Below are 22,807 nucleotides of genomic sequence, written 5' to 3'. Positions count from 1 at the left end.
TTTTTGTAGATTTTTTTTTTTTTTTGTTTTGGCACCAATAATTTACGAAATTGTATAACTCTGCTTGAATTTTTGGAATTCCCGGAAAATTTACAAATTTTCCGGGAAACGGGAATTTGTTTTTTTTTTTTGGAGATCCCGGGAATTTCCTGGAATTTTTTTCTCGGGCGGGAAATTGGACGCTCTAATCTTTTGTATTTCGATCTATTACTATACCTTCTAAAAAATACAATCTTATTTGACTTATTTTAAAAATCCGAGCACACATATTTTCTGTTCCGATCGGGTCAAAATCCCGATTTTGCGTTACGTAATGAATGAACGCAAAATAATGAGGACAACTTGGAAAAAAAATCAATCTGAAAAAAATATTTAAATTTTATTTAACTTGATAAGTTGGGCTTTTAAAGAAAAATACTAAGATTTTTTTTAAACAAAGCTTATTACACTTCAAGAGTTAAAAAAGGTACAATAAATGGTTATTCAAATATTAAGTCCAGAGATTTTCGAGAATTCAGACCAAATCGGAGAAATTTTGATATAGATCCTGTTGGTTTGACATGAAATTGCTGCATAATTAAATTTCTTCAGTATTTTTCAAACAACCTTAACTTTTGTACTAACGGTAGCTCGACAGCTGTCTTCAATTTTCAATGTAAAAAAAATGAAATTTTTCCAATAATTTCAAAATTTTATTCTAAGCTAAAAGGTCTCAGACACAAATTAAGACCTTTTTGAAATGCTAAGATTAATTTTGAAAATTTAAAAAGAATTTTAAAAGATTTTTTTTCGACAGATCGTCAAATTAAAAATAAAGGCTAATTGGATAACAAAAAGTTATTTTTGTTGTCAATTTCAATTCTTTTCTTTGCCTTTCTTTTTTTGCAACTACTTTAAAAGTTCAAAAATGAAAGTAGCAGAAAATTTTCTTAGCTACCTATTTGAAATAAGGGTCATTCCAGGTCAACTGAGTACACTTTTGCACTCGACGTTTATCTATCGATAGTTAACAGAAATTCCAAGTTTGGTGCTGATTGGACCATCCCTCTATTTTTGGCACCGCCCTCTTTTTTGACGATGTTCTAAAAAACTTTTTTTTCTTTTAATCATAACTTTGCAAATACTTGAGCAAAAGACTTTCTAAAGGTTGCATTTCATAGAAAATTGTCCAAGGAATTCGATAAAAATAAAATTTTAACCCTTAAATGCCCACTAATATTATATTTTAACGTTTTAAGTATTAAAGTTAAGTTTTAACCAATTCCTTATATTTTTATTTATTTTATTTTATCACCATCGTGTTCCCCGGACAATTTTACATAATAATCAATGTAGACCTCAAACTAAAATGAAATATTGGCGAGATACAGCGATTTTACTGAAAAAAGTTTGATTTTGCACAGCACTTGGAAGTACATGGTGTACTTTTCAACAAAAAGGGATCCCGCATAGTTCGGTTTTTATATATGAGAAAATTATTTCGGATTTGAATTCATAGGACAGATTTCAGCGCAAAATCAAACTTTTTTCAGTAAAATCGCTGTATCTCGCCAATATTTCATTTTAGTTTGAGGTCTACATTGATTATTATGTAAAATTGTCCGGGGAACACGATGGTGATAAAATAAAACAAATAAAAATATAAGGAACAGGTCAAAACTGAATTTTAAAACTTAAAACGTTAAAATATAATATTAATTAGCATTTAAAGGTTAAAATTTTATTTTTATCGAATTCCTTGGACAATTTTATATAAAATGCAATCTTTAGAAAGTATTTTGCTCATATAGTTGCAAAGTTATGATTAAAAGAAAAAAAAAAAGTTTTTTAGAAAATCGTCAAAAAGAGGGCGGTGCCAAAAATAGAGGGATGGTCCAATCAGCACCAAACTTTGGATTTCTGTTAACTATCGATAGATGAACGTTCCCTCCAAGTTTGGTCCAAATCGGTGAAGGTCGAGTCCAAAAGTGTACACAGTTGACCTGGAATGACCCATAAATATTTTCAGAAATGGACTTTTGTTCAGATTTTTTTTTTATTCTGAGTGCTATTATGAGTCGATAAATTCTTTTTGAATGGTTTAAATCCATTACTCAATGTTCAATTGTATCGTCAACCTTGTTTATGAAATATGTTAAACAACTTTATCTATTTACTTTTTCAACTTCGCAACACTATTAAATTCAACATAAAACTTAAAGGCCAATCTTTGAATCGATTTTCCTTCGTGAAACTTTCTCGTCGACGTCTCCACTCGACACTTCCATCCGGCCATATAAAGTTTTACATTTCCCTCTCTTTAAACTCTCAAGGTATAGGACGGCGTCAACGACGACGATGATATAATAATGTCGTCTTCTTCCTCTCTTTTTTTATTCCTACCCGTACCCACGTAAATGCACGACTCGTGTCGAAGCAAATTTCCGGCCGGCGGAAATACTTATCAACCTCCACCCCCTCACCTACCCTTGCGCACGTTGTCCGCGGCCAGCTTGAGCCGGAACAGCTTGTACCGGTCGTTCTGCGGATCGATGGTGTAGTTCATGAGGGCAAACAGCTTCAGCTGCGTTATGAAGCCCGGATTGGGCAGCACGAACCGGCGCCGCGACTTGACCCGGTGCAGGGCCGCCTCGTAGCTGAGCCGGTACTTGTCCATCATGTACGCGATGACGATGGTGGCGCTGCGGCTGACCCCGAAGTAGCTGGTGCGTGTGGCACGGGAGAAAAAGAAAGAGAAAGAATGGTTTTATATTAATGAGAAAAGTTCTGATTGTGGAACGCACTTTCACGGAAGGAATCAAATCAAACAAAACGAAATTTGACCGGGACGAAAGTAAAAGGTTGCTCGAGGCACAGCGGGGGAAGAGCACGCTATTCATAAATTTATGATCTGAAACATTCTTAGTAATTCTTAACTACTTTTTGCCAGAACTCTTCTATAAATAAATTAAAAATCTTTAGGATTATACAAGAAAAACTAATGCTTTTTTGTTATTGGACATTTGTTTTATAATATTTCGGCCCTTTTGAAATGTTAGACGTAACTTTAAAATTCTAAAAAAGATGAGAATTTTTTTATTTGAATGAAACTTTGTCCAAGCATTTCCACTGTCAAAACAAGCTATTTTGCATCATTAGTTTTCCCATACAAGACTTCTTCCAATTTAGCGGTCTGGTCATACAAAATGGATATGTGAACGTTTGAAAATCTGTATCTTGAGAACGGATTTTCTGATCGAGTTGGTGTCTTTGGCAAAGTTGTAGGTTATGATTATGACGTTTCGTGTAAAAAAAAAGTCGCACGGGTTTTTTTTTGTATTTTTATTTGACTTTTTATTACTAATTTTCCCTTTTTTGTTTTTTTATATGTTTTAGGAAACTAAAATCGAAAATATCAAACGATATTTAAAAAATCAGTTTAAGGTGCAAAATCAAATTTGCAATCAAAAATAACCTTTCACCGTTTTCAAATGATGGGCATTTTCAGGTATTTTTTTCTAAAAATGATATTTTATTTTAATAGAGCATAAACCGTTAATCGTATTTGAGCAATTCTCTACGAAATCGGTCTTTTTTAGAATTGTGAACTGTTGTGGTGCTTTCGGTATGCCCAAAGAAGCCATTTTGCATCATTAGTTTGTCCATATTATTTTCCATACAAATTTGGCAGCTGTCCATACAAAAATGGTGTATGAAAATTCAAAAATCTGAATGAATGAATTTTTTGATCGATTTGGTGTCTTCGGCAAAGTTGTAGGTATGGATAAGGACTACACTGAAAAAAAAATGATACAAGGTAAAAAACATTTTGGTGATTTTTTATTCAACTTTTTGTCACTAAAACTTTTCAGAAATTTCCAGGTTGTGCAAAAAATCTTTGACCGAGTTATGAATTTTTTAATCAATACTGATTTTTTCAAAAAATCGACATATTGGTCGCAAAATTTTTTCAACTTCATTTTCCGATGTAAAATCAAATTTGCAATCAAAACGTACTTTAGTGAAATTTTGATAAACTGCACCGTTTTCAAGTTAAAGCCATTTTTAGGTAACTTTTTTGAAAATAGTCGCAGTTTTTAATTTTTTTAAATTAGTGCTCATGTTTGGCCACTTTTTAAAAAAATATGTTTGAAATTCTCTATATTTTGCTTTTTTTAACTTTATTGATACGACCCTTAGTTGCTGACAAATTGCCATGCAAGTTTTTAAAAACAGGAAAATTTATGTATTCTGAGTCTCACCCAAACAACCCACCATTTTCTAATGTCGATAGGGTATATGACCCTATTTTGGACCTACTATGCAAAGCGTCAACATATTTCGCATGGTTCTCAGGAACGGTCTAACTAATTTGGCTCGTTTCAGGATTGTTTTGTGCCTTAATTTATGCTTAACAAAGTGTACTATTGAAAATTGAAAATAATTTTACCATTTCATTGTAATAAGCATTTCAAGTAAAACATTTTTTGGATGCTTTTTGGACTTATTGAATGTATTTTGGAGACATCGCTGAACCTATTTTGGACCCACACTCTGATTGGTTGAAATTTGGACAACTCGAATTGAGGCATGCGGCGGCAACACGCACACTTACAAAAACTCGGTTTGATAAACCAAAGGGCCTATCCACAATTATAATTTGGAAAATATTTATTTCAGAAATTAAATAATTATGATGAAACAATGGATTTGAATTTGAAAACGTGTTTTAATTATATTGAATGGAAACTCACGCATCTTTAGCAGGTCTATGTCCTATTTACAATTTGCGTATTCTTAAAAACTAATTGATCAAGAATTAGAACATAAAAGGCAACCCGTTAAATATTAGTCGCAAATAAAAACGCCTTAACTTAAAATTAAATGAATGACAGAGATTACAAGTTATAATGAAAAAAGGTTCTAAATTTTACGCAGAGCTTAAGTACAAATATTATTAAACAATCAAGAAATTTTAAAGGGAGATTATAGCTTGTAACTTGGTGTGAAACTTTCTCATCTGTCATGTTAAACTTTACAGTTGCTTGAAAAAAAGTTTAACTACATGTTGCACTTTTAAAAACAATGTAATATTTGAAAAACTCTTTGTTTGAATACCAGGGTGCCTTTGATAGTCATAGTTTGTCTTGTTAAAAGCAGATTTGAGATGTTCAAACATTATTTTTACTTCGAACTTACACTTAGGTTGCTGATATAATTTTTAAGAAAATTATTTATGTCAATGTTTAGTTAACTTTGTTTATAAGCTTTTTAACAAAATACATACATATTTTAGGAAAAAATGTTAAAAATTCAGAAGTTTGCCTGAAATTCGTTGAAACTAGTTTTGTTTATTAAATTATAGATTTATATTATTAATTATAGATTTATATTGTTAAACGTGTTTAACTGAATTCAAAGAAAAATTTCACATTTTATATGAAATTTGTTTTACTGAAAATGCCTTTTAATTCGGAGATTTCTTAACATTAGGTTTCAAAAACAAATAATACTTAATAATATTTATATTTAACTTATTTTACCTTTTCATAGTAAAAGATTGTCCGAAGAATCCGAAAATGCATTCCGTTTTACGATTCAAAATGTTCATTGAGAAAATCATGACACTTTGCGAAGATTAAAATAAAGCTATTTATCAACATTTTCTTAATTATAGTTAACTAACTTTTTAAACTTTTCAAAATTTCATGAAAAGTTCTTCATGAGGTACTTTGAGCACTTCTCTACCACGGTCAGTATAATTCCATACCATTCCGTACGTATTTAATTTGTACTCTTCATTTTGCGGAAAAATCTTAAACCTATCAAAGTCACCCCAGCTATCAAAGTCACCCAGATTTACGGTAATCAGATATTTGAGAAATCATAAAATTCATAAAGTCAACATCGCATTAACCTCTTATGCTAATTTTTTTTGATGATTTTTATTTTTCTACCTGCTTCAATTGTGTTTCTAACATGATTGACACGGTAAAATCTTAAAGTGCGATTTATTATAAGCCAACGCTGCCAATTGTGAAAAAATATGTTATACCTGTACTTTTAAAAATAATATAAAACTTACAAAAAATATACTTTCCATATGTATATTTCTCTGATTAATTTGTAATACGTCGTAACAGCCATCACGATCTCCGACTCTTATTTGATTTTTTTCTCTGAATCAAACCAAATTTTGTTTGTTTTCCAGTAAAGAGCATTTCTAGAGTAAATATTCAAAACAACCTATGAGTCATGTGTTTCCTATGCAGATAGGACCTCATGAAAATTTAATCTAGATTTAAAAGACGTGCAAATGACAATTCAGAGCATTTTTTATTTATAGTTCGTAAATTGATCGAGAACTGATCGAAAAATTGATTTGTTTACAACAAGTGCTTAGGATCTTTTTAAAACTAACTCAAGATTTTTTAATTTAATTCATACGACTTTTTCAAAAACCACTCGTAAGCAATGTTGACAGCTCCTGTCACGGTGACAGCTGACGATTTAATGAACTAGACCCTTTAGGTTTTTCAATCGTTTCCCCTTCATTTCCAACAGGGTAGCCAGTTTGCATTTTTTGAAGAAAAAATTAAAAATATATGCATATCAATTGGTTATAATGATGTTAAGACAAAAATAAATCAACATCAGTTTAAATTTTGGGATACTTTGCAATCGGTCCTAACAATCATCTAAATCTCTATCATCAATTTGCATTTTTATCGTTTAAAAAACATATTTTCATTGTTTCTGTTAATCATTTGCTTTTTAAAGCTTAGATTTCTTTCAAATAATTACAGTAAAGAAATGCAATTCAAAATATTAAATTAAAAAAATTCAATTAATTTCAATGAAATATCGAAATAAATTGATAAACAAAACTGGCAACACCTTGTTATACATGTGTTGGTGATAGCCTTGAACCGACGGCAAAGTAGCTCCAAAAACTGATCCAACGCGGCTGATTTGAAAAAATATTTTGAGTTGAGTTTTTTTCGATGATAGAATAGTTATTTCAATGGTTTAGTGACGAAAAACATAAAAGAATTAAATAAACAACAGTTACATTGCTCGGAAACCGGACGAAATTGCTTGGTGTGAGTGCAAAACAGAAAAAATCATCAAGGTGTCGCGAGCCAAATCTGATAAGCAACGAGGCTGGAATATTTGGACCTAATCGATGTGCTAGGAAAATGGTAGGAAATACGAATGGCATTGGAAAAAGTGGCTGAAAAAGCGGAAATAATCAAAAATGTTAACATTTTTGGAAGAGGTAAGCTACAAAACGATCCTGCTTACACTTTCGGTTGGTTGGATTCAGTGAATTCGTACTTTAAAAGCCTGAACTACCTCGTTTAATAAAAATAAGTCCAAAATAGGTTCTAGGTCCAAAATAGGATCATATACCCTATCTAAGCAATTAATGGTCCGATTTTCAACGTTAAAATATGAAACATTCGTGAAATTTTCAGATCTTTTCGAAAACAATATTTTCAAATTTTTTAAGTCATTTCAAAAGGGCCAAACATTCAATATTACGGCCTTTTAAAATGTTAGTCTTGGTTTAAAAAATTCGAAAATATTTTTTTCGAAAAGATCGGAAAATTTCACGAATGTTTCCGAAATCTGAGAGAACTGCTCATTTTTGTTTTGTTTTGCCATTGGTCCAAAAAATGGCATTATTGGTCAATTTTAGCAAAAACCATTTTTTTTTAAATTTTAGGACCGCACAATTTAGCAAAACTTTGAAAGGCAAAACTTGAAAAGGTTGTATGAAAACTTATAATGGCGTTTTGACCGTATCTGGACCAAAGAGCCAAAATTGATTCGTAATTTTTTGGTTTTTATTTTCAAACTCGGAAACGAAAGAGTCGACATCTCATTTTTATGATATTTTATGTGAAATCTCCCGAGGAAAATTCCCCTTGTGGACGATTGTCATTCCAAAAAAAAACATCTTTTTTATATAGAGCGTGGACAATCGCCAAACTTTAGAATGAAGAATAACTTTTAAAGAGATAAAATAATTTATTTGGACATTTTCAAATGATGAGCTAGATTTTTAAATTTATAGAGTTGAGAAAAAAATAATCACAAATGTTTCATTTTTGACATCGGAAATGGAACCAATAGTTTCCAAAATATTGCGAGTTTAAAAATTAGTGCTTATTTGGTGACACTGAGAAAAACTATTTTTTCACAAAATAAAGTCATTAAGAGGCAAATAGCGACGGATTAACAATAAAAAAAAAACAATTTGTCAATCAAGAGATTTTTCAGAAAGTTATTTTGGTCCAATCTTCAATCTCTAATCTCGTCCAATGTTGAAGCCTTTTAATTTATATGAAATTTACTGATCTATGAAACAGTGCGCCTTTGGGTTAATTGGGTCCTAAAATTAAGCTTAAATTTGTGATATCATTGTTCACAACGATTAAGCTTATTTTTCTGAGTACAATCACCATTTATATGACCACAAAGGATTTGATATGGATTTTAAATCAATTTTTAGGTACGACCCCAAACTTTAAAAAATCGTCAAAAATCCATCTTTTGGTCAAAAATGGAAGCTTAGGATGCCCACTTTCCGAAACCGACCCGGAAACCCGAATTTGGTCACTGTGGCCACCGGGAATCGGCTACAACCGAAAAAAGACCTTTTTAAGACCCCAACTTTGACGACCTGTACTGCCGTTCTACGCATAATTGTCCCATGTTCGAAAAAGTGCAACTGAGAAAAACGCGATTGAAATTTTTCGATCGATTTCTGTGTTTCTACGCATAATTGTCCCGTGGGTTCCTATTCGCCCTATGTGTCCCTAATCGCCCCAGTTAGCAGTTTATCGCTCCACTTTGTGATCCTCTTGTTTTTATGTGTTTTTCTTAAAGTATACGACAAACTAAACATAAAATGTTAAAAAGTCAAAATCGTCCAAAAATGACATGGGACAATTATGCGTAGAACGGCAGTGTATCTCCGGCAAATTTCAACCAATCAGGATGCTCCGGGTTGCATTCGACGGACATTTACCTGTACTTTGACCACAAATATTAATATCAAGGCCAGGTGACCTACCAATTCCGGAAATCCGGAACATCCGAAAAGTACATGTTTTACTGTACACTCAATATAGTTGAAATTGATCCATAAAACTTACGAAAAACATACAACACGATTGCCAGAACAACTCTGGAGTGTTACTGGCCACTTCCGGGTAACCTGGAACCGGTTCTCGGGTGCCCGATGAACGGCCATCTTGACTTTTTTGGTGAAAACCCATCATGTTGCACATCAAACTCCATGAAATTGAATGATAGGTATGTCCATCTTTGGTAATGCCGTTGTTCGCTGAGCCATCCTGGCCAATCTGGAACCGGTTACCCCTGGCTCCTTGGGGGACACTTCCGGAATATGAGATAAACCCTATCATCCGACATATCAAACTTCATGAAATTGAAAGATATGTCATTCCATAGTCATGCCACGTGGTTTATGGATAATCCCTTAGTGACTATAACTTGTAAACGGTGCACGTTATCTAAATTTCTATAAAGTTCGATTGCAAATTTGATTTTACATCTAATAAAATCAAAAAAAAAACGTCCCTTTGTTCCACAGTTTTTGAAAATGATATTTTTACACTCAACCCCCGGTGGTTGGTCACTTCTTCATTTGACCCTTTTTTAGTTTGTACCCCGTTCGATGGTCAAAGTCAAACTAAAAAGTGACGAACTGTCATTTTTTACACGGCGTTCACGCACACTATCAAAACAAACGTTTGGTAATGTGGGTGAACTCCGTGTACAAGGGGTGTCAAACTAAAAAGTGACCCCGTTCGTTTGACAACAGTTTGTGTCAAACCATCGGGGTTTGAGTGTATGAAAAATTGTCCCTTTTTCCACAATTTTGAAAATTATATTTATTTTCCCTTTTTGTATCCTTTTTGTAAGAACAGCTGCCCTAATTTTATAAAGACTTGTTTAGACGAACTAATCTCAAAGATTTTGCTCTGCTTTGATGTCATGTAGGAAAAGATGTGTAAGATGAAAAATTACCATATTTTTTTACTATGCCGACCAAAAAATACTAAATAGCTACTCTGTCCTTCCAAAGTGTACCACTTTGCCCAAGCAAAAATAGATCGGTATCTCCTTCCAAGTGGTTTTCACATTAAATATCAGACCACATGTGTTTCGGAGAATTGCTCAAAGAGTTTTATTCTTTTTTTCGTTTCTCTGTGGTTTTTTCAACCGAAAAGAATTTATGTTGAATAAAAAAAACATTTCAACAGAACGATTTCGTTATCCTCAATCAAAACATATAAAATTCACTCTTTTACCAGGGAAGCCAATCAATCACCCCACAAAACAAAAGAGCTTCCTAGAAAACACAAAATAGGCCCAAAAAGGAGTTATCTCTTTCTCTTACCAGTGCACAAGTACGTTCCGCTCCTCAGCCAGGCTATCCCGGATGAACTTGTTGGTTTCCTCGAAATGTTTGATTAAATCCTCTCTTGGCACATCGGAAGCTGCGTTGAAATGAAAAACAAGGGAGAGAGGCGGGTTGTGATCCAGGTCATTAATAATGTAGAGACAATCACTCTTTCCCGCCCTCCCCCTCGATTGCCCATACCTTGAATGTACTTGACCCGCAGGCCGGGATTTTCGGTGACGTGCGCCGGCAGCGGACACGAATCGATCGTCAGCACGCTCCGGATGGCGAGCTTCTCGAGCGTGGGCAGGTCGGCCGCCGCCGTCACGTTGCCCAGCCACAGGCCCGGCTCGATCTGGTCCAGGTTGACCGGTCCGCCGGAGATGTCCTCGCGCGTCAACCGGTACGTGGACAGTGCGTGGTGGTGCGGATGGTGGTGGTCCTTCGGCTTCGGTGGGTTCTTCGGGATGCTGCCCTTGGGGATGTGGCCGGCCACCTTTTTGACCACGATTTCGGCGCCCTCGTTCATCGCGGACTGCACGTGCTCGTTAAACCGGGAACTCTGCGGTTGACCTATTTTGAAGCCGTGCCGTGGGTTGGGGCCGGGCCGGGAAAACCGCACGGCGAAGGTGGCCACTCCCGCTCGTTGCAAACTGGTCGGGGACGAACGCGAGACTGGTGCTGGAATGAAAAATCAAGCCACGATGAGAAACAGTGATGATGATGACGACAGCGCTACCAAGTTCACGACCGAAAACTTTCGGGCCAAAGTGATTTTCGTCTTTTCTTTTTCGCCCCACAATGCTTCCCCACCCGTTTCTGGGAGTGGGTGGCATGTTTGCTTTTGCGGTGGTGGAGAAGGGTGGAGAACCAATGGGGAACGATAGTGATGAATGAAAATGTTCCCACTGGCTCACCCCGACATGACCACCCCCATCAGAGTGCAGGGGTACTGAAGTGGAAATTGTTAATTCATAAAAAAAATTAAGGGGTTACATACATGTAAGAAATCGTAAAATTTCATAATTCAGAAAATTTATTGAATCCTCTGAAAAGATGATTTTCAATCACTCCTGAAAGTTTCATGAAGATATTTCATGAATAAACTGAGTTAGAGACGATTTAAACTCAAAATTTTGCCATGCGCAAAGCGACTGTCAAACTGTGCGAGCGTTTTTCTCTAAACACCGAGTTGATTTACGGGTGCCACGATATCTCGAGATGGGATGGACCAAATTGGCTGAAATTTGAGGTGAAGACTCTTAAGACATATCCCGTGTGCATGACGAAGCCCGATTTTGAAATTTTGCTTTTTAAAAAAGTACAAAAATCAAAAACTGACAATTTTTTATATGAAAAACATAAAAATATTTTTATCTCTTTTTAAAATAAACTATTTGAAAACCGGCCTTCGTCATGCACACAGGACTGGTTTAACGAGTCTTCACAAAAATTTTAAGCCGATTTGGTCATAGCAGTGTTGAGATATCGTGGCACCCGTTTTTCAAAACTGCTAACTTCAAACAGCTGTATCTCGGAAATGATACAACCAAATGTCCTCAAATTTGTTTTGTTAACTGATGAAAATGTATATTTTAATGCCTTGAAAACAGATTCAAAAAAAAGTTCAAATGTGTGCTCATACCAACCTCTGACTTTTTTTTTCGATTTACATGTATGTAACCCCTTAAATCAGTCGTATATTTAGTAGAGGTGGGCAAAACCGCACTTTTCTAGGAGCCTCTTTTGAACGGCTCTTTCGTTCTTTATAAAAATATAAAGTGATTTTTGTGTTTTTTTATTGGACTTTTATAAACTACCGAAACCGATAGGATGGAGAGAGCACCCAAACTTAAATATAGGATTTTGTAGAACAATGCTATACATTTTTAGGAAATTGCGTTCTGCTGAAATTAAACAAATGCTGAGATTTATTTTGAGAAAATATTGTGCGAACTCATATCTACATTCTGATTTAATTGGTAAAGTCTAGAAATGCCAAAACTCAATCGGACTGGAGGATTTTTTTAAAATCTCATGGGCTTTTTAATATTTTTTTTTTTGTACAATTTTTCAAAATATGCATTTTACAATGCTGAAATCTGTATTCGAGCAGTATAAGTAATCTTTACGGTCAGCTGATTGATTTTTTTTTTTTTTTTGAAAATCTTTCAGCTTTACTTTTGGAGTAATTTCAAAGAAAACTAGGAAACTGAAACAAAATATTCATTTGTTTTCGTGTATGACCATAACCATTTGAACATTTTTCACTCTCACAACACTACAATTTGTTGGAAAATTCTATTAATTTTGTTTAGAAACTTAAAAAAAGATACAAGTTTAAAAATCATTCCGTCTTGGAACGGTTCTTTCAAAAGTCCAGTGTTTCAAAAAGAACCGCGTTTTTTTTTTGTTCGTTCGCTCTTTTAGTGAACCGGCTCTTTGAGCGGTTCGCTCTTTTTTTGCCCACCTCTAATATTCAGTATACTGATTTATTGATTATAAATGATTTTTTAAAGATTTCATGAGACATAAGATTTGTATTTTAGCCTATATTTTACGGGCGCTTTTAAAAGAATTCTATGGCTTAAAACCATTTTGTACCATTAGTTCGCTCATACAAGTCTCCACGCAATTTGCAGGGTGACCACTAAAATCCTATTTTTAAGCTACCGACTTTTACAGAAACTCAAATAACAGAAATTTCTTATCTAAAGAATGATTTAAAACTAAAAATTTTATATGAAAAATGCAATATCTATCTTCAAACAAAATTTATAAATAAATTCAAAACAAATCAAACTATTGAAATCATTTTTTGAATCAATTTTGATTTATCTAGTTGTTGGCTGTATTTTTTTTATTGAAAAAATCTGACAAACTTATGGGAAATTGGACGAGCTTTCCGATAAAAATATTTACGAGACTAAAAAACCAAGTCTGTCATATAGAAATTTCCAAAAACCACCAAAAAAAACCCGTTTTTTCAACATTATTATTTTTAAAACCGCTGTATCTTCCCAAGTATTGGACATAGGACAATGGTCAATATGGAGACTTTTATGTAAAATTGTCTGGAAAATCGATTCTCACTACTGGTTTTTAAAAATTTTGACGCTTAGACAACTTTTCAAAAAAACAGTTTTAGTAAATGATTTTTGTATTTTTTTAAGAGAGACATACCATCCTGTATTTTTCGTCAGTCTTTTAGTAACATCTTAGGCTATTTCCTCAAAAATTTTGAACGAAAGAAAATCGTGACATCACCTTTAAATTTAAGTTTTAGACTTTAAAATCAAAAAATCTCATAGATGTGGCGTGTATTTTTGTTTCAGTGTATTTTTTTCAGAAAGCCCGTCCAATTTCCTACAAGTTTGTCTTTGAACACTTTTTGATACGACGCAACGGCTTCGAGATACAGTAATTTTTAAATTAAAAAATGCAAAAATATTTAAATACCTTACGCCCTCCTCAAATGTTATTTTCGAGTACCGTAAAGCGGGGTGACTTTGATAGCCGGGGTGACTTTGATAGGTTTGCGATTTTTCCGCAAAATGAAGAGAACCATTAAAATACGTACGGAATTGTTTAGAATCATGCTGACCGTGGTAGAGAAGTGTTCAAAGTACCTCAAAAAGAACTTTTCATAAAATTTTGAAAAGTTTTAAAAGTTAGTTAACTATTGTTAAGAAAATGTTGATGAAAGTCATTATTTTGAACTTCTCAAAGTATCATGAATCGGAAAACGGAATGCATTTTCGGATTCTTTGGACAATTTTCCACTAGGAGAAGGTTAAATAAGTTTGTAAATAATAAATAATATGTGTTTTTGAAACACAATTTAAAAAATCTCCAAATGTATAGGCAATTTCAGTTGAACAAATTTCATGTAAAATGTGAAAACTTGTGATTCGTGCTTCGAATGCAGTATAAAATGCAATATAAATCGATAATTTTATAAACAAAACAAGTTTTAACAAATTTCAGACAAAATTTCGACTTTTTAACAATTTTACCTAAAATTTATATGTATTCTGTTAAAAAGCTTATGAACTTAGTTAACTAAATATAAACATTAATTATTTTTTTCTTAAAAACTATATCAGCTACTTTAGTGATGGTAAATTTAAACTATACATAAATTTGAACTTCTTGAATATTATTTCAACAAGAAAAACTATGACTATCAAAGTCACCCCGGAATTTTAACTAAGAATTTTTAACGTAACTTTTTTTCTAAACACCATTGAAATAACTGTTCCACCAAAAAAGTGCATGGACTTTGTGTGGCCTACCCCAGTACATGTTTTAAAAATAATAATCTTGAGAAAAACCTATTCCAAAAACAAATTGAAATCCTATCAAAGTCACCCCGGTTTACGGTACTATTGGCTCCGTATACACAAAAATTGCTTATATAGGCCTAGGATAACATGTCTACAAAGTTTCATTGAAATCGGAGAGGGTCGGGTCCAAAGTACCAGAAAAAATCCTGATTTGAGCTGGAATTGCCCTATATCAATTAAAAATATTTACCACAAAAAAAAACCATCGCCTAACTCAAGCTGGAATCGTTATTCAAATATTCAAAATCATAACTTTACGCTGGCCATAATCATTAAAATTTGTGGTTTTTTTTAAGTAAAAACTTGTGTGATAATTTAAAATACATAAAAATCTTTTGATTCATAAAAAAACATTATTAAAATCTGTGTCAAAAATGCTTCCAACAATAAATGGGATTTGTTATGCCTAAAAAAGACTTTTCATTCTTTTCTTCTTTTATTTAATATTGTTTGATATAAACGTTTATCAAAAATTAAAATTTCCCGCGAATTCTCAAAATTCAAGCGAATGGATAAATTTTCTTTGTTTTTTGAAAATTTATAGAAATAAAAGTTAAAAAATAATGAACTCAATATGATACATGCATAGTCAAGCTCTCAATTGATCCTCCCACTTATTTTTACTGTTAAAGTCGCTGTCCTATACAATTTTTTTGAAAAATATCAGTCAGAACAATTTTCATTAATATTTAAAATTTCCCAGGAATTCCCAGGAAATTGTAGAAAATTTCCCGTTTCTCGGTATTTTTGTAACCCCTGGGAAAAAATTAAGTTTAAATCGTCTGTTACTTACTTTAATCATGAAACATCTAAATTAAAGTTTGAATGGAAGCCATTTGTTTGGTGGATTTATTAAATTTTGTGTATTATAACATTTTGAATTTATCACCTAAACTTCCAAGCTCGAGAAAAAGGAAGAATTTGTATGGAAATTCCCACTTTTTCTCGAGCTTGGGAGTTTAGGTGTTAAGACCACTTAACATTCATTTTGGCATCCTAGCTTCTCGATTATTTCGATTTGGTACGCCGTTGCCTTTCAGAAATATTTTCAACGGCCTTATTTTCGATGTTTGACCTGAGTTAGACCGTCCAGATCTTCTTTTTTCCAGATCTTTTTATTTCATGTCCTTCTACTCTTAGCAAAATCGATGGCAAAAATAAATAAGCCGGCTTATTTTTTTTAATATTTTTTTCCAGCAGTATTGTTTTTCATCTTGAAATCCTAAAAAAATTATTCCTTGCCTCCTCATCTCAAAAAAAATAATGTTTTTAATGTTCCTTAAAGCTTTTTTTCAAGTAGACGGAGTAAAAACTTAAAAAAAATAATTTAATTTTCCTTCTTAAAGCAGTCAACAATTCAAGTTTTTTCATTAGATTAAAAATTTTCGAAAAGGGAAAATTTAGTTTTCTGATGTCTTTTTCAATTAAGGCCGTTGCAAATATTTTTCATATTGTTAGAACTATGCATTTTTTTTCTTTTTTTTATGCAAAGCATCAAAAACAAAGAAAGCAGAAAAACCAGTAAAAAAAACTACAGTCCAGACTCAATTATCCGAAGTTTCGATTATCCGAAAAAAGTTTTTTTTTTCTTGTTCTTATTTTTAACATCGAATTCGAGTTCTGCGACCTTATTTTAGGCAAATTTTAACGGTTGATTGCCTAATAAATAACAAAATGCATTTTTTCAATATTTCGTCACCGCCTATTGGCCGCCATCTTGGAATTAAACATTCTAAATCACTTTAGCGTAGTTTAAGGGTCATACTTAGCCACGGCTACGTCACGACTGTCATCCACATACAAGACGAGTGAAGTCAAAATCGAACCAAGATCGAACCAAGTTTTGGCGCATAGCGTTTGAAAAGGTCATAGTTTACAATTTTTTTTTTTAGTTCTTTTTTGTCCTTAAAAAAGATTTACATTTAATTTCGGACTTGAACTTGGGGATCAGCATTTAATTCCATCGAGCATTTAATGTTGGCATATCACCTTTTTGGTGTTCAATTAAAAATATTTTTAAACATTTTCGACGGAAATTTAGTGAGTATTTTAAAGCGCAATTTATTTTAAACCAACGGTCAGGAAGAATCAAACGTAATTTATGTTGTTTCAAGGAAAATGAATCTATTTCATTTTAAATTTAGTGTATTTTGATATATTGCTTGGACGGTCAAGTAAAACCTTATAATATTTTGATATTATAATTGTTAAATGTGGAAAAAATTACTTAATACTTGTAATCATCTCAAATATATATGCAAAAGATAGTGAAAACTCACAAAAAAATAATTTCATAAATGTTCATACGACCTTTTTAAAAACCACACGAAAACAATATTGAGAGCGCCTCTGGCGGTGACTTCAGAAAACTTCATGCGTGTCAGAGGTGTCAGATCCTTGACTTAAGCTCGACAATAAAAAAATGGACAACGAAAAAAAATTTTTTTTTTTTATTATCCGATTATCCGAAGTGATTTTTTTCCGAGGCTTTCGGATAATCGAGTCTGGACTCTATTTTCAAAAGCCTCTATTTTCCGGCCTACGACGGGATGCAAAGGCTTCACAGACTGCAGGTTGGGCACTCTTAACTAGTTTTTAGATATTATTTCAATTCACTTTGGGTTTTATTAGAATTAAACAGTTCTTATGCAGAGCATTACATTTTTAATTCAGAGATCTGTAGAATCCTTTCACCTGAGACCAATTCCATTAAAACTTCACGACGACAAAGCATCTGATGGAGCCAGATCGTAATATCCTAAGTTTTACATTTGAGAGCCAAGCTTCTGCTTGAGAACCACAGCGCATTCCTTCTGCTATTCTTGCCGTGACGAGACGGAATTATATGACAGGGCGCAGCAACAAAAGCTCACAGACCGCACTGATTACACAGCGTAACAAAAAATTTTTTTTTGTTATTAGCAGGACGATTCAAAAAACTCCCCGAGGGATCGGCTTCCTGAACACAATGCAACCTGGCCCATGTCTTAATTGTTACCCTAGCTCGAGATATTCAATGCAGAAGTTTTGCATATGAATCACCCCCCGTCGAAAAAATATTTTTTATTTTGTTTTCACTGTAACTTAAGTTCTATTAGGTCTTTTTAGATGCTTCTGGTGTCATTGGACGGTAAATTGTTAGAAAAACCCAAAATATGGTCCCGTTGGTCGGTTCCCGTAAACGGTTCCGGTGGAAATCCGGATTATTGGCCAAAATTGTGCGAAATCTTCAAAATTTTTAAATTTGTTGCTCTTTATGCGAAAAAAACATACTATTGCTTCAAACAATCAATACAAACTCAAAAAATGGTTTGTCCAAGCATATCCGAAGGTGTTTAATCGAAAATGTGGCCATTGAGAACCGGTTCTGGCCATTCCGGATCCGGAAACTAGAAAACATTTAAGCAGTTTTTTTCAAAATTCCTATGTGTCAGACAATTTAGAAAAACAAATGTGGTGTTGAAGCATTTTTTGCTACTCTATATTTTCAGAATCCCAAAATATGGCCAAGGGGCCAATGGGAACCTGTTCTGACTGTCCCGGATCCGGGAAACATTGGTCACATGACATTTTTATTGAATTTATTAAAAAGTTGTTTTAGTTACCAGAAATTCAAAATTCCTTGAAAAAAAAATCTGATTTTATTTATAGCCAGAATCAGAAATGTGGCCATCGGGAATCTATTCTAAATGTTCCGGATCATGGAACCAGTGGACACATGACAATTTTATTTAAAATAAAAAAATAAGTTTATTTTTTTTTAAATTAATCTAAACTTCATCAAAATCAGATTCAGACATGTAGCCAAATGGCTAACCGGACCATGTTTTTACATTCCGGATCAGGGAACCAGTGGACAAAATTCAAGATTCCTGGAAAACAAATCAGATCAGAAATTTGGCCGAGTGGCCTACCGGAACCTGTTTTAAATGTTGTTAAAATATTGTCAAATATTTTAGTTAAGAAATTTTCAGGATTCCTTAAAATGAATCTGAATTTATTTAAAATCAGATTTATAAATGTGGCCAATGGGAACCTGTTCTAAATCATCCGGATTAGGAAACCAGATGACACTTGACATTTTAATTAAGTTTATTTAAAAAAAGAGATATCGAATTTATAAGATTCCTGTTTAAAAAATCAGAATTTATTTAAAATTATTTTACATTTTCATTTAATTTATTTTAAATGTATCAAGTGTCAACTGGTTTCATGATCCGGATTATTTAGAACAGGTTCCAATTGGCCATTTGGCCACATTTCTTATTCTGATTTTAAATAAATTCAGATTTCCAGCCACTATTTTTTTTTATAAATTTAATTAAAATTTCAAAATAATTCTTAATCAAATCTGTTTTTTTTTTCAAACAGGAATCTTATTATTCCAGTAACTTTTTTAAATAAATTTAATTAAAATGTCAAGTGTCCACTAGTTTCCTGATCCGGATTATTTGGAACAGGTTCCCATTAGCCGTTTGACCCATTTCTGATTCTGATTTTAAATAAAAACAGATTTTTTTCAGGAATCTGTTAAGTCCAGTAACTATTTTAAGAAATAAATTTAATCAAAATTTCAAAATGATTTTAAATAAATTCAGATTTTTCGAAGAATCTTATAAATCCAGTAACTATGTTTTTTAAATAAATTTGATTAATTTGTCAAAGTAATTTTAAGTTAAGTCAGATTTTTTTCGGGACTCTTGTAAATCCAGTAACTATGTTTCTTAAATAAATTTAACTAAAATGTCAAAATAATTTTAAATAAATTCTGATTTTTTAACAGGAATCTTATAAATCCAGTATTTTTTTTAAATAAATTTAATAAAAATGTCAAGTGTCAACTGGTTTCATGATCCGGATTATTTAGAACAGGTTCCAATTGGCCATTTGGCCACACATCAGATTCTGATTTTAAATAAATTTTGATTTTTTCCAGGAATCTGTTAAGTCCAGTAACTATTTTTAGAAATAAATTTAATTGAAATTGCAAAATGATTTTAAATAAACTTAGATTTTTCGAAGAATCTTATAAATCCAGTAACTATGTTTTTTTTTAAATAAATTTGATTAATTTGTCAAAATAATTTTAAGTAAAGTCAGAATTTTCAGGGACTCTTATAAATCAAGTAACTATGTTTAAAATTAAATTTAACTAAATGTCAAAATAATTTTAAATAAATTCTCTTTTTTTAACAGGAATCTTATAAATCCAGTATTTTTTTAAAATAAATTTAATTAAAATGTCAAGTGTCAACTGGTTTCATGATCCGGATTATTTAGAACAGGTTCCAATTGGCTATTTGGTCACATTTCTTAATATGATTTTAAATAAATTCAGTTTTTTTCCAGGAATCTGTTAAGTCCAGTAACTATTTTTAGAAATAAATTTAATTAAAATTTCAAAATGATTTTAAATAAACTTAGATTTTTCGAAGTATCTTATAAATCCAGTAACTATGTTTTTTTTTTTAAATAAATTTGATTAATTTGTCAAAATAATTTTAAGTAAAGTCAGAATTTTCAGGGACTCTTATAAATCTAGTAACTATGTTTAAAATTAAATTTAACTAAATGTCAAAATAATTTTAAATAAATTCTCTTTTTTTAACAGGAATCTTATAAATCCAGTATTTTTTTAAAATAAATTTAATTAAAATGTCAAGTGTCAACTGGTTTCATGATCCGGATTATTTAGAACAGGTTCCAATTGGCTATTTGGTCACATTTCTTAATATGATTTTAAATAAATTCAGTTTTTTCCAGGAATCTGTTAAGTCCGGTTACTATATATTTAAATAAATTCAGTTGAAATTTCAAAAATAATTTTTAATAAAATCTGTTTTATTTTAACAGGAATCTTATTATTACAGTAACTTTTTTAAATAAATTTAATTAAAATGTCAAGTGTCCACTAGTTTCCTGATCCGGATTATTTGGAACAGGTTCCCATTAGCCGTTTGACCCATTTCTGATTCTTATTTTAAATAAAAACAGATTTTTTTCAGGAATCTGTTAAGTCCAGTAACTATTTTTAGAAATAAATTTAATTAAAATTTCAAAATGATTTTAAATAAATTCAGATTTTTCAAAGAATCTTTTAAAACCAGTAACTATGTTTTTTTTAAATAAATTTGATTAATTTGTCAAAGTAATTTTAAGTAAAGTCAGATTTTTTTCGGTCTGTTATAAATCAAGTAACTATGTTTTTAAATAAATTTAACTAAAATGTCAAAATAATTTTAAATAAATTCTCTTTTTTTAACAGGAATCTTATAAATCCAGTATTTTTTTTTAAATAAAATTAATTAAAATGTCAAGTAACAACTGGTTTCATGATCCGGATTATTTAGAACAGGTTCCAATTGGCCATTTGGTCAAATTTTTAATATGATTTTAAATAAATTCTGATTTTTTCCAGGAATCTGTTAAGTCCAGTAACTATTTTTAGAAATAAATTTAACTAAAATGTCAAAATAATTTTAAATAAATTCTGATTTTTTAACAGGAATTTTATAAATCCAGTAATTTTTTTAAATAAATTTAATTAAAATGTCAAGTGTCAACTGGTTTCAAGATCCGGATTTTTTAGAACAGGTTCCAATTGGCCATTTGGCCACACACCAGATTCTGATTTTAAATAAATTTTGATTTTTTCCAGGAATCTATTAAGTCCAGTAACTATTTTTTGAAATAAATTTAATTGAAATTGCAAAATGATTTTAAATAAACTTAGATTTTTCGAAGAATCTTATAAATCCAGTAACTATGTTTTTTTTAAATAAATTTGATTAATTTGTCAAAATAATTTTAAGTAAAGTCAGAATTTTCAGGGACTCTTATAAATCAAGTAACTATGTTTAAAATTAAATTTAACTAAAATGTCAAAATAATTTTAAATAAATTTTTTTTTAACAGGAATCTTATAAATCCAGTATTTTTTTTAAATAAATTTAATTAAAATGTCAAGTGTCAACTGGTTTCATGATCCGGATTATTTAGAACAGGTTCCAATTGGCTATTTGGTCACATTTCTTAATATGATTTTAAATAAATTCAGTTTTTTTCCAGGAATCTGTTAAGTCCAGTTACTATTTATTTAAATAAATTCAGTTGAAATTTCAAAAATATTTTTAAATAAAATCTGTTTTATTTTAACAGGAATCTTATTATTCCAGTAACTTTTTAAATAAATTTAATTAAAATGTCAAGTGTCCACTAGTTTCCTGATCCGGATTATTTGGAACAGGTTCCCATTAGCCGTTTGACCCATTTCTGATTCTGATTTTAAATAAAAACAGATTTTTTTCAGGAATCTGTTAAGTCCAGTAACTATTTTAAGAAATAAATTTAATCAAAATTTCAAAATGATTTTAAATAAATTCAGATTTTTCGAAGAATCTTATAAATCCAGTAACTATGTTTTTTTTTTAATAAATTTGATTAGGTTGTCAAAATAATTTTAAGTAAAGTCAGAATTTTCAGAAACTCTTATAAATCAAGTTAATATGTTTTTAAATCAATTTAACTAAAATGTCAAAATAATTTTAAATAAATTCTGATTTTTTAACAGGAATCTTATAAATCCAGTTATTTTTTTTAAATAAATTTAATTAAAATGTCAAGTGTCAACTAGTTTAATGATCTGGATTATTTAGAACAGGTTCCAATTGGCAATTTGGCCACATTTCTGATTCTGATTTTAAATAAATTCAGATTTTTTTCCAGGAATCTGTTAAGTCCAGCTACTATTTTTTTAAATAAATTTTATAAAAAATTCAAAATGATTTTAAATAAAATCTGTTTTTTTTTAACAGGAATCTTATTATTCCAGTAACTTTTTTAAATAAATTTAATTAAAATGTCAAGTGTCCAGTGGTTTCCTGATCCGAATTATTTAGAACAGGTTCCAATTGGCTATTTGGTCACATTTCTTAATATGATTTTAAATAAATTCAGTTTTTTTCCTGGAATCTGTTTATTCCAGTAACTATTTTTAGAAATAAATTTAATTAAAATTTCAAAATGATTTTAAATAAATTCTGAT

The 22,807-nt window shown here is 31.3% G+C and overlaps 1 protein-coding gene across 1 annotated transcript in view; it reads right to left on the bottom strand.

Annotated features, from left to right (window-relative positions):
• The window catches only part of LOC120424079 (dual specificity protein phosphatase MPK-4), a 30,860-nt gene that overhangs the window by 5,731 nt on the left and 2,322 nt on the right, over window positions 1-22,807 (bottom strand). The window contains exons 2-4 of the mRNA XM_039588096.2: window positions 10,619-11,098; window positions 10,415-10,514; window positions 2,467-2,702 (exon numbers count right to left, since the gene is read on the bottom strand). Of these exons, the coding sequence (XP_039444030.1) occupies window positions 2,467-2,702; window positions 10,415-10,514; window positions 10,619-10,946 (664 nt within the window). The 5' untranslated portion in view covers window positions 10,947-11,098. The remainder of the gene's footprint in view (window positions 1-2,466; window positions 2,703-10,414; window positions 10,515-10,618; window positions 11,099-22,807) is intronic.

The sequence above is a fragment of the Culex pipiens genome, chromosome 3 (genome assembly GCF_016801865.2).
Source record: "Culex pipiens pallens isolate TS chromosome 3, TS_CPP_V2, whole genome shotgun sequence".
NCBI classification, from domain to species: Eukaryota; Metazoa; Arthropoda; class Insecta; order Diptera; family Culicidae; genus Culex; species Culex pipiens.
Note: the sequence above shows the minus strand (reverse complement) of the source record. Positions and strands in the feature narration are given on the sequence as shown.